The sequence below is a fragment of the Salmo trutta genome, chromosome 28 (genome assembly GCF_901001165.1).
Source record: "Salmo trutta chromosome 28, fSalTru1.1, whole genome shotgun sequence".
In the NCBI taxonomy this organism is placed as follows: domain Eukaryota; kingdom Metazoa; phylum Chordata; class Actinopteri; order Salmoniformes; family Salmonidae; genus Salmo; species Salmo trutta.
The window spans coordinates 19,318,084-19,336,081 of NC_042984.1; the positions used below are offsets into that span (position 1 = coordinate 19,318,084).

Here is a 17,998-nt window from a genome sequence, read left to right on the forward strand (position 1 = left end):
CGAGCTACATTTCATGTGTGTGCTGCAGTTACTGTGACCAATGAAACACAACCATCTGTAGACATATTTTATTCCAGTGGATTTCTCGTTGCATTGGCAGGACAATTTAATGTATAAATGTTTTATAAAAATGTAGCGTAAAAGCCCTAGTAACTTGTGGATTGCTGATGTGGTCAGATATATGTATAGCTGTACAAAAGGTTGTAAAAGAAACATTTTAAACCTAAATCATTTTTCTGTGGTGTACAGCACGGTTCCAGAAAATGTATGTGGTTTCAAGTTCAACCCTTGCCTGTTTTAACAGTTGGTGGTGCTCTGTAAAACTTCTATTGTTCTTGATATGATTTTATTTGTTACTTCTCCTGCATTGGCCAGAGACTGTAGTTCTGTGCAGGGGGTTGTAATGTACTGTATACCAATGTGAAGCTTTGTATTTTTTCTTTCTGTTTTTTTTTTGGACTCAGTGAAAGTGTGATGTTTACATGTACAGATTTTTCCAAATACTTTACATTTTTGTCCATGGTATTTTCTCACCTACCCTTCCTGTTTATATTTGCTCAGACATGTCTTTAGTGCATTATATCAAATGCAGACAGATGTGACTGCTTTGAACGGTGGTCAGGTGACATTCACATGGTCGAAGTGAGGCTAGACTAAGACAACCAGGTTGGGGTTGGTATCTGGTGATGGCTGATAGCATCAGACTCTTTAGGGATTCAGGAGTGAGAGTGAGCGTCATGCCAGTTCAAAGTGCACCATGAATAGCCTACCTCTGTCTGAGATGTATCAGTAGCATAATGATACACAGATTCCTATTGAACGATTGCAGATAACCCAGCCACCTTTTCCCTTCTGAACAGCCGTGTTTTAACAAGCTCCTGGCGGGTGGTGTCAAATGGATTCATTAGCATGTAACTCAATCACTGAGCAACATAATATAATGGTAGGAGGATTACAGTAGTTAAAACGCAATGGTAGCCACTCATTCTATGATGATTCTATTGTGATCACATTCCCTGGTTGTTATAAGGTACACTTTGACCTCTCGTAACAGCTCCTCAGTGATGTGATGTAAAAGCCATTCCCCTCTCCTGGTCCTCAAGGGGGAACACAAGAACCTCAGGAAACGCTGAATCTCTGAGTTTATTTTTGTTCCATTATGATATTTACTGATGACAGTAAAGTCTCTCTACCTGTTACCATAACATTTATATGAAACGTTTATTATTGTTTTGTACATTTATCATTGTGATTTAAAAGTGGAGCTTTTTCCAGTACATGTGACTGAATATTTAGATTTTTTTGAAAAGTGTTTATAGGTATAAATATTCATTAATATATGTGAAGCGACTAAAAAGACAAAAGAAAAGGCAGAAACATTTTCATCTGTTTGTTTCATGCAAAGCCGCCCAGGCGGGATATTCACTGCCTCTTACATATCACTAATGATGAGGGACTTGTTCTTGTTTTGAAATAGCGCTTTTTGAGTGTAACGTCAACGCTACGGAAAAAATGTTGGTTACCAACAGCAGAATTGCAAGCTTCTCTTCAGAGATGTCAGTAACTGAATAAAACTGAAACTTGGCTACTTTGATTCATTTCTTGGATTGGGAATGTAGTGCAGACAATGTTTGAGAGAGATGGAGAGACGGATATAGAGTTGGAAAGATGGAGTAACCTTGTGGATAGATGTGCTCTGTTGCCATGGTGAGGCCTTCATCCTCTTTATATAGATACTGTATATAGTAACCACAGAATGACCAGGTTACGGATGCAGCTGTACATAATCATTTTCAATGTCACTATCTGAGCTGCTGCACCTCCTGAATGTGCCTATATCTACCGACTCCAACACAGCTCTAAAGATTTGTCCATACTCTGTCACATTTACGTTTGCCTTGCCAATCACTTTTCTTTAAATTAGTTGAAGTACATAACTATTCACTGTCTCCTTCCAAGGCCTCAAATACGTTTAAAATGTGTATACTTAATCTGTCGTGTAGAGATAATTATGCAGCATTTCCAGTCCATCCGGCTCTGGAAGCCAGTAGAATGATGAGGTCTTCAGATGCAAAGCATCAAACAACACCTGGGAACGAGGGAACAGAGTAAATGTCTCTCTGCTTTGGGGAAGGTCTTCTGACCGTGTACCACTATGCAAAGAACCGTAGTGACAGCCTAAGTCCACAGGAGTTCAGCAACGAGACAGAAAGCAGCAGCAGAGAGACTGAAAGTCCAGTCCATTTAAACTTCACCAATAAACCAATAACAGCCACGAGGGCGCAGCATAGAACAATGGCCAATTGACAATAACAGCACTGACTGCAGATTTGTGTGATTTCTTATGAGCTTCACAGATGTTTTAAGTGTGCCCATACATACAGCATATGCTAATAGCCTGTGTGTTTGAGTGAATTACCTCAGTCCAAGTGGACAATCTCTTTGCAATTGACTAAGTTAGTGTGTGTAAAGTTATTATCAGGTGTAGCTTATCCAAAAGACTTGAGAGTATTCTGCATCATATGAAGAAATAATGTCAATACTATTTCCCTAAAATGCAATCCTTCATTTAAATTAGAAAATAACCCTCTTCAGTTCAAATGGGGTCCTGAGCAATGGCCTAATTAAAGAAGTATTTACATTTAATGGCGGCTGAGTAGAGGGTTTGAACGAATAGGTTCCATGTTTCTGGCTGCCTACGGTTACATGTATGGCTAGGATCAAAGAGCAAAAGCTATTTCACAATCAGGGCACGGAAATGGACCAAGCATCTAGTTGGAGGGAGAACTTGGTCCTGTCTTGACCTGCCGAGAAGGTACCAGAAGCATGGGCTGGATTTCCCTCTACCATGTTTCCCATGCAGCAATTTATCAGACCTCTGATGCTGATTGGGGTTGCATTATAACTGAATCATAACTGTAACTTGCATATTCTTATAAACCTATTCTTATAAACATATTATTATAGTGTTATAACACTAACTTACTATTTGTATTACGCAACTTATTCTCCAGAGTTGATTCTTTATAACTTTATGCTTCTGAGTTTCCCAGAAACGTATGGAGGTGACCTGAGTGGTAGTTTACTGCCAGGAGCCCTCTGTTGTTGTTGCGTAAAGATGTAACTGAGCTTATCAATCATCAGTCACTTCCGGGATCTCTGTGTTTATGTTGGAATTTCACATTGGGACACGTGCAAATACTCAATACATGATCCCAGTGTGTAAACATTCTCCCTGCGTTCAGAATTTGGTGACCCTAACCACAAACCAACTGAGACAGTGATACAAACAATGTTCTTTCCTACTCATAATACCTATAGGTTACTGGTTTATTCTGTTTAAAGGGTTAAAGGGGAGAACATCCTGACCTTGGCCTTGGCTTTAGCCTTAAACCTAACCCTAACCCTTACCCTAGCTTCATGTCCATATCCCAGTTCCATCCTAACACTAACCTCAACCCTAACTCTAATCCTAGCTTCGTGTCCACATCCCAGTTCAACCCTAACACTAATCTCAACCCTAAGTCTAACCCTAGCTTCATGTCTACATCCCAGTTCAACCCTAACACTAATCTCAACCCTAAGTCTAACCCTAGCTTCATGTCCACATCCCAGTTCAACCTAACACTAATCTCAACCCTAACTCTAACCCTAGCTTCATGTCTACATCCCAGTTCAACTTAGCACTAATCTCAACCCTAACTCTAACCCTAGCTTCATGTCTACATCCCAGTTCAACCTTAACACTAATCTCAACCCTAACTCTAACCCTAGCTTTATGTCGACATCCCAGTTCAGCTCTAACACTAATCTCAACGCTAAGTCTAACCCTAGCTTCATGTCTACATCCCAGTTCAACCTAACACTAATCTCAACCCTAAGTCTAACCCTAGCTTTATGTCTACATCCCAGTTCAACCTAACACTAATCTCAACCCTAACTCTAACCCTAGCTTCATGTCTACATCCCAGTTCAACCTAACACTAATCTCAACCCTAACTCTAACCCTAGCTTCATGTCTACATCCCAGTTCAACCTTAACACTAATCTCAACCCTAACTCTAACCCTAGCTTTATGTCGACATCCCAGTTCAGCTCTAACACTAATCTCAACGCTAAGTCTAACCCTAGCTTCATGTCTACATCCCAGTTCAACCTAACACTAATCTCAACCCTAAGTCTAACCCTAGCTTTATGTCTACATCCCAGTTCAACCTAACACTAATCTCAACCCTAACTCTAACCCTAGCTTCATGTCTACATCCCAGTTCAACCTAACACTAATCTCAACCCTAACTCTAACCCTAGCTTCATGGGTACATCCCAGTTCAACCTAACACTAATCTCAACCCTAACTCTAACCCTAGCTTCATGTCTACATCCCAGTTCAACCTAACACTAATCTCAACCCTAACTCTAACCCTAGCTTCATGTCTACATCCCAGTTCAACCTAACACTAATCTCAACCCTAAGTCTAACCCTAGCTTTATGTCTACATCCCAGTTCAACCTAACACTAATCTCAACCCTAACTCTAACCCTAGCTTCATGTCTACATCCCAGTTCAACCTTAACCCTTACCCGAACAAATCATATCAACATTTATTTGTTACATACACAGTTTAGCAGATGTTATAGCGGGTGTAGCAAAATGCTTATGTTACTAGCTTCTAAATATGTGTCACGTTCTTCTTTGTGTTGAGGAAAGGAGGACCAAAGCGCAGCGGGATTGTGGACACTCATGTTTATTACTGATAAAAACATGTAAGGTATCCACTTGAGAGAAAAAAAAACAAAAACAAACAATACTCACAACAGCAACAGTGTGGCAGGCTCCAACAAACGCAGTGCACACAACAATTCCCCACAACACCAAAAGGCAAAGTAGGCAACTTATGTGTGACTCCCAATCAGCCACAACCCTCTACAGCTGTGCCTGATTGGAAGTCACACGGCCAAAATTAATGAAACAACAAAAACACACAGACTCTTCTGCCACGTCCTGACCCAACTACACCCTCTACTGGTCAGGACGTGACAATATGCAGTAAAATGTCAAACAAGTACACAAATAATTAATAAAAAATACAAAAAAACACCCAACCAGAGTAATATTAACGCTGTGTCCCACTCCTAATAGACTCCATGTTACTGTAATATTCTGTGTGATGTGGAGAACCCCGTCATCCCACATCCCCTCCATTCCTCCACCTCCCAACTCTACTGTGAAAGTTTGGAGGCTGCATTCTAGCTCAGTAGATCTAGTGCAGCTAGATCTACTGCAGCTATGGAACCCTGACCTGTTCACCGGACGTGCTACCTGTCCCAGACCTGCTGTTTTCAACTCTCTAGAGACAGCAGGAGCGGTAGAGATACTCTCAAAGATCGGCTATGAAAAAGCCAATTGACACTTACTCTTGTGTTACTGACTTGTTGCACCCTCAACAACTACTATGATTATTATTATTTGACAATGCTGGTCATTTATGAACATTTGAACATCTAGGCCATGTGCTGTTATAATCTCCACCCGGCACAGCCAGAAGAGGACTGGCCACCCCTCATAGCCTGGTTCCTCTCTAGGTTCTTCCTAGGTTTTGGCCTTTCTAGGGAGTTTTTCCTAGCCACTGTGCTTCTACACCTGCATTTCTTGCTGTTTGGGGTTTTAGGCTGGGTTTCTGTACAGCACTTTGAGATATCAGCTGATGTAAGAAGGGCTGTATAAATACATTTGATTTGATTTGATTTAGTGGGTCACAGCTCAGACTTGGCCAGGCAGCTGCTTTAGGTTTGCCCCAGATTCCCCTTATATCACTGAGCCCATGATGAGGGACTGTCTATCCGGGACTACCGGGCCTGCTGCCACACAAGGCCCAACCTGAGACCACTCACCTCTTACCCACTTTAGGTAATGTCTGTTTCTCTGTCTGTTTGTCTTTACCTCTCGCCCTTTCATACGGTAGTGAAAGTGATATTTGTGTCTCTCTCTCTATCTCTCGACCCCCCCCCTCTCTTTCTTTCTCACCTACTGTGCTCCCCTAAACTTTGAGCAGGGTAACCTACAATATCCTCTGTCCTCTGAGGTAAAATAAGGAGTGCCAGTCACAGCACATGCTCGGACCATGCGTGTGCTGGATGTGAGATTCCCATGTCTGTAGGTGTGCCAGATTTAGAGTCTGGAATATAATTAGAAATGCTAAGTCAGGAACAGCAACAGGGAGGGCAGGGGGAAGGGGGCGTTGAGTGTATTTGTTGAAGGTTATGGTGTTTGTTGAGGCAATGGTATTCAGGTGCTTAGTCTTTAAATCACACATTGACACAGGTCAGGTGCTCTGAACAATCTTTGTCAGTCACATGTTTAGTTTTGTTCCAGGTTATTGTTTTTGAACCCGTTTTAAACGGTTAATAAGGATTGCTCCGACTGTTTTTCTGGCCTGTTATGTTCATTTCCTGTGATCCAGTGGCTGAGTAAGATAACTTCAAGATTCTGTTGTTAAAGCTCTCTCGGTTGTACAGTGGCTTCTCAAACCGTATTTTTTTCTGTTTAGTTTCACGGTCAGTATGCAAAACAAAACAACTACTGTTTTTTGGAGATTGTATATATTTTTACACAGATTTGGTGTTTGGTTAATCCGGTTCAAGACACATGCACCTGCTCTATCAACTCCAATGTTGACAGATTGTTGATTCCTCTCCAGTTATAGATCTGTCAGCATGGCAAGAACGTGAAACTGTATTGTGCATGCGCACAGAATATCTTCCATGCATAAATGAAATGCTTAAGTGACTGCAATAACTATTTGGTGCTATACATATCACACTGTGCATCACAACATGTACTGTAGGCTATGTCACAACATCTAACATGTATATACAGTTGAAGTCGGGAGTTTACATACACTTAGGTTGGAGTCGTTAAAACTCATTTTCAACCACTCCACAAATTTCTTGTTAACAAGCTATAGTTTTGGCAAGTCGGTTAGGACGTCTACTTTGTGCACGACACAAGTCATTTTTCCAACAATTGTTTACTGACAGATTATTTCACATATAATTCACTGTATCACAATTCCAGTAGTCCAGAAGTTTACATACACTAAGTTGACTGTGCCTTTAAACAGCTTGGAAAATTCCAGAAAATTATGTCATGGCTTTAGAAGCTTCTGATAAGCTAATTGACATCATTTGAGTCAATTGGAGGTGTACCTGTGGATGTATTTCAGGGCCTACCTTCAAACTCAGTGCCTCTTTGCTTGACATCATGGGAAAATCAAAAGAAATCAGCCAAGACCTCAGAAAAAAATTGTAGACCTCCACAAGTCTGGTTCATATTTGGGAGCAATTTCCAAAGACCTGAAGGTACCACGTTCATCTGTACAAACAATAGTACGCAAGCATAAACACCATGGGACCACGCAGCCGTCATACCGCTCAGGAAGGAGACGCGTTCTGTCTACTAGAAATGAACGTACTTTGGTGCGAAAAGTGCAAATCAATCCCAGAACAACAGCAAATGACCTTGTGAAGATGCTGGAGGAAAGAGGTACAAATGTATCTATATCCACAGTAAAACGAGTCCTATATCGACATAACCTGAAAGGCCGCTCAGCAAGGAAGAAGCCACTGCTCCAAAACCGCCATAAAAAAGCCAGACTACGGTTTGCAACTGCACATGGGGACAAAGATCGTACTTTTTGGAGAAATGTCCCCTGGTCTCATGAAACAAAAATATAACTGTTTGGCCATAATGATCATCGTGATATTTGGAGGAAAAAGGGGGAGGCTTGCAAGTTGCATGTTGTGGGAAGTTTGTGGAAGCCTACCCGAAATGTTTGACCCAAGTTAAACAATTTAAAGGCAATGCTACCAAATACTATTTGAGTGTATGTAAACTTCTGACCCACTGGGAATGTGATGAAAGAAATAAAAGCTGAAATAAATAATTCTCTCTACTATTATTCTGACATTTCACATTCTTAAAATAAAGTGGTGATCCCAACTGACCTAAGACAGGGATTAAATGTCAGGAATTGTGAAAAACTGAGTTTTAATGTATTTGGCTAAGGTGTATGTAAACTTGTGACTTCAGCTGTATGTAGCCTGTATGTAAGAGCCATGTCTACAGGTCTCTTTTGCTAAATAGATTTTATCTCAATGAGAATAACTTGTGTAACTATACAGTAGGTTCAATTAAATGGTTAACTACAGTAACTGGGAGTAAACATTGTTGATGAATTCAGTCAGTGTAAAACTAGTGAACTCTTCCCATTAACTCTGTGCTTTAATGAACAATCCTGAAAGTGTATTTTATTGCATCCTTGTTGATATAACTAAGTGTTGACTCCACCATGCCAATACGTTGAGATCATAGAAAGACTGTATCAAAAATATAGTCGACATTCACTTTTATCCCCAAGAGATTGTGCGAAACAATGTGAATGACCGCAGTAACGCAGAATGTTCCACAGGTCCTTGATCTATATTTCAGAACAGAACAGGTGTAATGTATTATATAAGCCATCGTCTTTATCAATTAGCTGTTGCTAATCACATTGCAGCCTAACCGGGTTAATTCCATTCAGCAAGTACATCAACACTGGCTGGCAGCATGTTGTAATACAGATACTACACATCAGTAATGACATCAACAAACCTGACAATGGAGTTCTCAGGATTGTTATCGGGTTACATATTGTGGATGACAGAACTGCTCCTTCTAAAGTCTGTCTATCCCCGATCATCAGAGCCATGGACACTTCACATGTTCAATATAGTGGCTATGAGTTATAGGAATATTCACTCTTGTTATAGAAAGTAAGTTATTATAAACTACACTTTCTCACTAACTAGGCTAATCAGGGGAAATAACTAGAGAGCAATTTCTGCCCTAATCTTTTCTGTGTGTAAACTTTAAATAAACTAAAATATTAAGGGAAATATTTAATACAATTCAAGAAAAAAAGTATTAAATACTTTGATTTATTTAACAGCAAAAAGCATGATATCAGACAGACACTGGGGAAAAAACTTTTTGTTTGGCTTTTTTAGTCTTTAATTATAAAAAGATAGAATATATTATTTTTAAACAAAGAGGGAGGAAAAGCAGCCTCCATCATTAAAAGGTAAAAAAAAAAGTAGTCTCCGCTGCCTCAATCTCCATGGGGGTGGTGAGGAGTGGGATGTTGGGTGTTGAGGAGAAGGAATTAGGAGGGTGGTGGGCTCCCATGTTCCATCTTCCCAGAGTCGCTGCTTTCACTGAGCTGCCTCTTCAACACCATCTCCCTGGCAATACAAGTCACCTGACCATTGTTCACCGTGTATGTTCCACTCCTGCAACAAGAGGGAAATATTGTTTAGACAGAGGTACATGGCTACAATTAGGCCTAACAACTGGTTACTCAAAATTAGACATTTTACAAAGAAAGGAGAAATCAAGCACAACATTTAAACCATGCATGGATTTGATCCATTTATGTGACTCTTAGGTTAGTGAACTCACTTCTGTTCAGATCCAACCATGCTGCCAGGCTGGTTCTGTTTGTTTGCAAAGAAGAAAGAAGACCACCAGTGACCAGAGTCCTGTCTCTGCAGACCTGAGAAGAATAATACAAAAGGAAGATTAGGAACCTGGTCAGATCAAGTTGCACAGAGAGATAGAGGATATGTTCCTAATTAAAGGCATTTGTCAGAGTGAGAGTTGTCTGAAATGGCACCCTATTCCTTACATAGTGCACTACATTTGACCAGAGCCCCAAGGGCCCTGGTCGAAAGTAGTGCACTATATAGAGAATAGGGTGCCATTTCAGAGGCACTGTTGCAGTTATCTGATCATCTGTACCTGGAGGGTGTGGAATGACTTCGCCAGCGTACTCAGAACTGCCACAAGAGCTGTTGCTAGAGGTGGATCCTATGCGCCTTCTGTAGTAATCATGGGTGGCGATGAGAGAGCCGGTAGATGGAATTGCTGCCATTTTCTTCGACCTTTCCTTCAAAAACGCTCAAAGATGGAAGATGGGAAACCTTAGGGAGAGAGAGGAAAGGAGAGAGAAAAGAATGGGTTATTACGAGTGTGGAAACAGGAACCTTGCAAGCAGAGGCAAGTGATACTGGGATGAGCCAAATAATATTGTCTATGAATGCTGCATGCTAGATCTCACTGAATGTTCCATAACACAACATCCTGAACATAGACAAAAAGCTGTGCAAAAGCCTTTGTGCAAATTGATGACCTATTTCATGATTACTAGCATCATCCATTAACAGAAGCCTATCATTAGCCTATTATAGGCAGGTCTCACTGTTGGCTTAGAGAGGTGATAGAGGTCAACAGTTGAGAGTCTGATTTCAACACCATGTTCTGAAAATAACTGGACAGTGCGGGGCCGGGGTTTGCATGTATAATGTCCCAACTTCCGGGAACCTAGCCAGGAAACAGAGTGCTGTGCACCGGCTAGGTGCGTGGCAGGCCTCAACACTGGGGCTAGCCGCTACAGGACCTCTAAGGTACTGACTAAGCCACTCGAAAAACAGAATTAGCAGTAAGCAGGACTATAGAGGAATCAAAAACCTTTTTCTAAGAGAAAGGTTGCCAACAGTTCAACTGTGGTAAACACTCACACTGACATCTCAAACACTGCAGTGGAATGAAACATGCCAAAAATGTGATTTTACTCCCCAACCAAACTACATTACTATAAGCAAAAGTGAATAGTTTACTGAGAAGCAATCTCATGATTACATGTTCGATGCTAAGTCAGTTCTATCATGTCCAAACCGGTCCAAACAGGACAGAAGCTCTAGTCCAGATGGCTGGGGATTGCCAGCCTAATTATCGTCTGTGCTACGTAGGCAGTTGCAAAAAAAACATCTCAAGGATAAACCAATTCCCTTCACACAGTGGAAAAATAAAGTTGAAATAAATGTTTACTGCTGTGGGGCACATTAGATGTGTGTGAATGTGCATCTGCATTACACATTATATTCATACTGTTTTACTGTATTCTAGTCAAGGCTCAACCCTTATAACTACTGCTGTACACACCTTTTATATTCATATACTGTCCAAACTGTATATACTGTCCATACTGTATATACATATATATTTATATTCTGGACTCCGACATTGCTCATTCTGATATTGTTTGTATGTGTCTATATTGTTAGGTATTAGCGCACTGTTGGAGGTAGAAACATAAGCGTTTCACTGCACCTGTGATTACATCTGCAAAGTATATGTACAGACCAATAAAATGTGATTTGATTCATGCCAACAGGGTCTGTGCTATCCCAGGTTCTTTGGGATGTCCCTACCCTATTGAAGTTGAAATGTAAAATGGTTGAGGTAAGGGTTAAGGTTAGGTTATGGTTAGGGTAAGGGTTAGAGTAGGGAAGTCCCAAGGATCCTGGGGAGCAAAGACCATGCCAGCAGCAATACAATTTAACCTCACGTGCAGCACAATAGACAGTGGCACTGGCAGGTGCATGATAAACAACAGACCATCCAGATAAAATGTAGATGCAAATTACATTATTAAAGACAATGTGAAATGTGCATTTGTAATGATTTGTGCCAGGTAAAAATATATATCTATAATTTAGTACCATAGCTCTTTCTTTAATAGGTCAATATATAGGCTTGAAAACACATTGTCCATTATTAGACAATATAGGTTATACAATTGACATTGAAGATGGCATAGTCAGAGGACCATATTGTTTGCCTTAATCTAAAAGCAATCAAATCAAACTTACCTTTTTATTTGGCGTTGGTGATGCTGAAAAACAACAAAGGATTGAGGATGAGGGTCGGTTGGCAAAGATCAGTGAATTACACTAAAGGACTATTATTGCCTATTTGTGGGTATATTCTCTGAAAGGACCCTTCAAGGTCTTTATGGTGTGGTTCGTGTAGGAATAGGCAGGCTACTGAAGAGCGAAAGGCAGGTAGCTTTATACAGTGCAGGATATGACGCCTTCTGGACGAGCTGCTCATGGGCGTGGACAGGGCACTTTTATACAGCGTTCGCACCAGGCAAGGCAAGCACAAATATGCGTTGCAATCAATGATATCACAATCATTGCTTGCAATGCCCTTGCCACGTCAATTCTGTGGAAACAATAAACAACACGAAGAACTGAGCATAAGTCAGCGAACTTTAACGCAGTGAAAGTTCTGATTCACTGTTTTAATTTGGTTTTCTAGCTATGGCGTGGAATTTTGCATTTAGGAATGAATCATAACTCTAGCAGAACATATGCCATGATGTCCTTATCAGAATTTTTATTTTCAGTGTTTGTAAGATGATTGGAATCAGACTAGTGTAACAATTGTTCCTGTCAACTGTCTAATATCTTCGGATGTTCAAGCTAAAAAACGATATTGTAATCATCGTTTTGAGCCTTCCCTGGTGGTCTAGTGGTTAGGATTCGGCGCTCTCACCGCCGCGGCCCGGGTTCGATTCCCGGTCAGGGAATACATTTTATTTTACAGAAATGACTGTCACTGTGAAACAGCAATAATCACGTTTATGTATCTCGTTATGCTAACCGTAAGTTATGTTATCCAAAATCATTACACATGAGACCAGACCACATCTAATACGTTTTAATTAAAAATTCTCAAAGTACAAAAATACTTCACTGCACATTTGGGATTGTTATGTTCTTAGAATGCAGTAGCAGGATATAAGCTAACAGTACTATTTTCCTTCAATCAACAGGACAATATAAATAGCTGGATATTGGAAATACTATTTAACATTTTAAATGAATGAATGGTTGGAACCAACACTGACAAAGATATACAAAATGCATTACTCCTATCTCACAACTGAAGCTACATTCTATAAAATTGTAGAAAAACATTTGTACCTTGATGACATTCAATTCACAGTATGACATTTTAAATCTCTCCCACCCCACTCCAACAACAACAAAAAAGTTAAATATCTCTGCATAGCCCACACGGAATCCATAGAAAGTGTATTTGGTCATTTATTCATTCATCAACATCCTACAAAATGTTTACTGTCTGATGGGGTAGTGTGGACAATGTCATCAGGTGAAAGTGATTAAGGGAATATACTGTAGTAAGATTACAGATGGAAGAGGGAAAATTAGGTGGATTATGTTAGAAGGAACCACTGTTCTGAGATGGGCTTCTGCCAAACCCAGAGACATTTCCGTCATTCCCTCGACTCCCAGACACCTTGTTCTGTGTGAGAGACAGGAAACAGTAGAGAGATGAGGAATTGAATATCAAAGACGAGACAATACAGTATTTTCTGTTCTTTGTGTTTGTTTGTGATTGTGAGAGAACACAGACACTAACCTTCACGCTTCCCACCATGTCTTCAAAGGACTTGAATGTATTGGAATGTCTAAGGCAGAAAGATAAATGATCTCTAAAACAATGGAAATCACTTTGAGGTACAGTACCATTTCAGGTTAAACGATTCACTGAAAGTAAATCAAACTAAATGTAACTTTAAATTAAACTTTTTTTACTTGCAGCATTAATGTAATTCTAATCTCGTTCACCAGAGTCTTCCTCCCCAAGCGCTGTTTGCAATTAGCCAGGGGACGAGGTTAATATCATTCAAATGTCATTCACCGCCTATGGAGGTACTGCAGGAAGTAGTAGTAGTGCAGAATTTCAGGGATGTCAGAGAGTGAAACAGGCGTGCCCAGTGTCTTACCTCATACTCATAGCAGGCACACTGATGGAGTGGCCCAAGGAGGGGCTGGTGTTTCAGAGAGCAGAAAGAGAGACAAAGAGAGATGAGTAAGAGCAGTACAGCATGTAGTAGGACAGGCCTACAGCAGTACAGCATGTAGTAGGGCAGACCTACAGTAGTACAGCATGTGGTAGGACAGGCCTACAGCAGTACAGCATGTGGTAGGGCATGCCTACAGCAGTACAGCATGTAATAGGGTAGGCCTACAGCAGTACAGCATGTAGTAGGGTAGCCCTACAGCAGTACGGCATGTTGTAGGGCAGGCATACAGCAGTACAGCATGTAGTGGGGCAGGTCTACAGCAGTACAGCATGTAGTAGGGCAGGTCTACAGCAGTACAGCATGTGGTAGGACAGGCCTACAATAGTGCAGCATGTGAGCAAGAACAATAGATAATATCAGTAGCAGCTTAATTAGGTGAAGGGTGAAAGTCAGCAACATTAACGTGCATCTATCAGCAGTTCACTCAGGTCTAAACGAATGCAACACTTCACTCAGTAGTTAGTTAGTTAGTTATAGTTAATTAGTTATTTTAGGTAGTTCACTCAGGTCTAAGGTAATATAGTATTGCAGGGCCGAGGAGCCTGGACCCCGAGGCTAAAGCTAATGCAACAGTCTGAGAATACATCAAATCAAAATCAAGATGTTTCATCATCACAAAGCTTCAGAGGTGAGACAATCTGGTGCAGTAGACTGAAGGCCAAGGCACTCCTACTATCCTTACCGAGGTGGGCTTGGCAAAGGCAGTGCTCTATCCGGTAAGTGTGCAGCGTCACAGGAAAGAGATGGGGATAGAGAGATGGGTCAGATACAGTAATCAAGAGGCCACATGGAGGTGTAAATTGGCACTGCGCTGTATGAGTGTGTGTGTGTGTGTGTGTGTGTGTGTGTATGTGTGCTTGCCATTAATGGAAAGTAAAAATGCATCACATCGGTAGCTACCCTTTACACAGGCTCAATTTAAAGGCTTTGTAGGAACAGTACAGTAGATAAACAGATATTGTTGCCAACTAAGACAGGCTGATCTGATTGGATTAAGGCTGTTGTTTTCTCCCTGGCATTCATAAACAGGTCCGCAAGAAGAAACCTTTGTCCTCAACAAATGTGTCCTGTGAAGATGAACTGCATGAAAATAGCTGAATATACAGTATTTAGCTGGATTAAAAAGATGGATGGATAATTTAACGGATTAAGAAAAGAGATGATGAATATGAAGGGCGGCCCCAATGGTGGACAGATGAGTTTTAGAGGTGGTAAAGGAAGATGGAAAGAATGGGAGGATGTATGGGAGGATAATATAAGAGTCAAGGGAAGGCTGAGGGTACCTCATTTCTCCCAGTCTCCTTGTGAAGGCCACACCCATTGTGGACATGGCAGCAGTGCTGATCTGTCCTGCATGAGAAATAGTGTCATGGGTCATCTTATACCTAGAAACACAGAGAGGGAGAGAGTGTTGACTATATGAAGTGCCAGGAGTTCTTTTTTTCTTTTTTATTGTTGAAAAGGGCAATTCACAATCAAGATGTCACTGAGGTACTGTGTTCAAGTACCCAATAAGTGGTATTCTATTCATATATCGACCACATCCTCACATTCCTTAAAGTAGATTTAGAATTGGAACAACAAAAAGGGAAATCTCTGCGACAACGTCACAGTGACGAACTCCGTGCAGCAACAGCAGCAGCTGGACAAATGGAGTGAGCATGGATGGACATTTACATTTGAGTTATATAGCAGAAGCTCTTATCCGGAGTGACTTACAGTACTGTAATGTGAGTGCATACATTTTTCGTACATCATCTTCACCCCCGTCCTAGCGCATATAGCCAGATACCCCCACCCCCTCTGTTTTCACCAAGTGAAGTGTTTCCTCCCTGGCCAGGCCAGCCATAACCTGTTGTGTTAATGCTACTGCCAGTGTTAAGACAGGCTATTAGACAGGCTATTAACAGGCATCTGATCCTAGTTGACCTTAAAATCCCATCAGCTGTCCCCACATATTACTTGTTAGTTGACATGTGAGAACAACAACACTTTTGGAAAACCCCATCTTGGTTAAATCAACATATGGACCTTTATGTTGTATTATATGATATAATGCATATGAAGGATGTAAACATAGTAACCACTCACGCGTTAGATTGGCTGATGTCCTCCAGAGTAGCTGAGGCAGTCAGATATCTGTAAAAACAGAGGTAGATTATCATCTTGGAGAACACTAAGTACCGAACATGAGTGTGCCTTTCAGGAGTACCCAGTAACTATCACGCCAGGCTAAAACAGGGTGCTGACGCGGCATGCTTCTCCACAACATTCTGCCAGAAATAATAATAGCTACAATAGCTGCTTTGGCAGGCATGGTTGTTGTTTGACCTTTGCCCAACTTTTACTCACATTAGGTCAGAGTCAAAACCTCCCTGGTTCATTTGCAAAGGCTCTTCATTAGTTTGAAATCTATTCACAGTTTTGGAATGCCTTCAATTCTGATACTATTCTGATGCTATATCTGATGTATTATTGTCAAGCTCTTTCTAATACCTCAGGTTACTTTAAGACATGTTTCTGGTGGTGGTGTATAGGTGGTTGAAGCAGTGTGGCATCATGATGGCATCTCACAGGAAGTACTTACATGTTGGAGGTTTGGACTTCATGCCAGCCTTTGGACATGTTCTGTTTAATCTCACTGAAGGGGCCCATACCCAGCTGCCTCTTGATGTCCACCACATATTTCTCTTTGGCCAAGAGCACCTGCCGTAATGTCTGCATCTCATCCTCTGTCTGAGCAGAACAAAATGACAGAAAGGTTTACCTTCAAGGAACCAGAGGTAATAATAATTGGATTGGAAATTATTACTTGTCTTTTTTCATTAATTTGGGTACAAGGCTAAATCAAATCTTTACAAAGTATTATCCTAAGAGACACATTCATCATACATGAGTAAGACAATGTTTGACAACATAAAGAATTGGACAAAATGGCAACGTTGGACAGACACAGAGAGAACAATACCTTTGCTAGCTCCATCTTTAAATCATCCTCATCTTCCTCTGATAGACCGTTAATCAGACCATTTCTCGATATTCCAATGGAAATGTTCCTTGGTGAAACATTCTCCCCACTGCAACCTTTTAAAAGAGTATAGATGTCACTGTCTGAAATGCAAACCATAGATGCTTGGGCATACATTTTTGATCAGTTGTTGACATTAATTACAGTAGCTACTGGCCATTCAAACATACAGTTCATCTTCATGAAGTAAACCATCTTCATGAAGTAAATAATACATTAATGTAGTCTAGTCATGAACGCCACGTTACAAGGACAGGCTGAAAATGTCCTGAACAAATGTGTAGCTACATCATGTAGGCCAGCCACCCTGTTGACCCAGTACGTTGTAATCATTTTCGCCCAGTGCGCTGTCCATGGTAATGAATTATATGGCTACCTGTACATCTAACAATAACATTGCGTGAGGCCAATCACGCATAGCAGTAGAGGCTAGGTAGTCTAATATAAAGTATTGTATCTCGCCGCGTGATTCTGAGTAGGATGTCAGTTGGTAATTAAACAATTGAACAATCTAGACTTAGTAAATTAAATGCAACCGACTTACCTTGCCTATTCATGATCTGCAGACGTATGAAAAACTCAGTTTCACCCGGTACGTGTTTTCCGTGTTCAAGCTAACGTTGCTCTTGCTAAATGGAGTCCAATCCCTACTCGTCGATACTAGATCTCTCAAATGCTTCTCTATGCTCAAATCCAGCCTCACGCAATGGTTTACATACCTAAGCCATTTACAGAGAAGCAAAGAAAACACTATAATGTAGTCTTATTGGAAAAGTAATGTTGCTTATTCAAGAGGAAAAAGCAACCTGTAATTATGAGAATCAGAGTTAATCTTCCGCACGTGAGAGTGTGTGTGATAATAGGGAGTGCGCTCCGGTTAGGTAAACAAATAATAGGTATTTGTATACAGAACATGCGCCACATTGATCATCGATGCTATTTTACAGTATAAACTACTTTCCCAATTCATGTTGTAAGAACGTTGCTGCTAATGCGGGAAACACAATTTGGGCACCTGTGCAGACTGCTGGATTTTGGGAAAATATCCATCAGGTGGTAAAATGAGTGAGGGCGCTAAACAGAGGATTCCACAGCACGGGCTGTCTCCATCTACTGGCAAAATCAATGCACCAAGCCGCCTTTCATATTCTAGTGTAGGCTTATTTGAAGGTCCCGGTAGGCCTACGAGAAT

At 40.9% G+C, this 17,998-nt stretch overlaps 2 protein-coding genes and 1 non-coding gene across 4 annotated transcripts; 1 reads left to right on the top strand and 2 right to left on the bottom strand.

Moving 5' to 3' along the window:
• Positions 1-8,388: 8,388 nt before the first annotated feature.
• ppdpfa (pancreatic progenitor cell differentiation and proliferation factor a) lies at positions 8,389-11,945 on the bottom strand. The gene is made up of 4 exons (XM_029719013.1): positions 11,752-11,945; positions 9,839-10,020; positions 9,500-9,593; positions 8,389-9,330 (listed from the first exon to the last, which is right to left on the bottom strand). The coding sequence occupies exons 2-4, from the start codon at positions 9,969-9,971 to the stop codon at positions 9,204-9,206; spliced, it is 354 nt and encodes a 117-aa protein (XP_029574873.1). The 5' UTR covers positions 9,972-10,020; positions 11,752-11,945; the 3' UTR covers positions 8,389-9,203.
• A 456-nt stretch (positions 11,946-12,401) lies between these two features.
• On the top strand, positions 12,402-12,473 carry trnae-cuc (transfer RNA glutamic acid (anticodon CUC)). The gene has a single exon. It is a non-coding gene; the product is annotated as a tRNA-Glu (tRNA).
• Positions 12,474-12,588: 115 nt separating this feature from the next.
• LOC115165710 (tumor protein D54) lies at positions 12,589-17,760 on the bottom strand. Of its 2 annotated transcripts, XM_029719008.1 has the most exons (9): positions 17,351-17,757; positions 16,747-16,862; positions 16,366-16,514; positions 15,870-15,917; positions 15,062-15,163; positions 14,461-14,487; positions 13,698-13,742; positions 13,331-13,379; positions 12,589-13,213 (listed from the first exon to the last, which is right to left on the bottom strand). In XM_029719008.1, exons 1-9 carry the CDS (start codon positions 17,361-17,363, stop codon positions 13,130-13,132), a joined length of 633 nt encoding a protein of 210 aa, XP_029574868.1. In that variant the 5' UTR covers positions 17,364-17,757; the 3' UTR covers positions 12,589-13,129. The 2 variants fall into 2 exon arrangements, with proteins under 2 accessions (XP_029574868.1, XP_029574869.1); XM_029719009.1 differs by lacking the exon at positions 13,698-13,742 and having other exon boundaries at positions 17,351-17,760.
• Between the last annotated feature and the right edge of the window lie 238 nt (positions 17,761-17,998).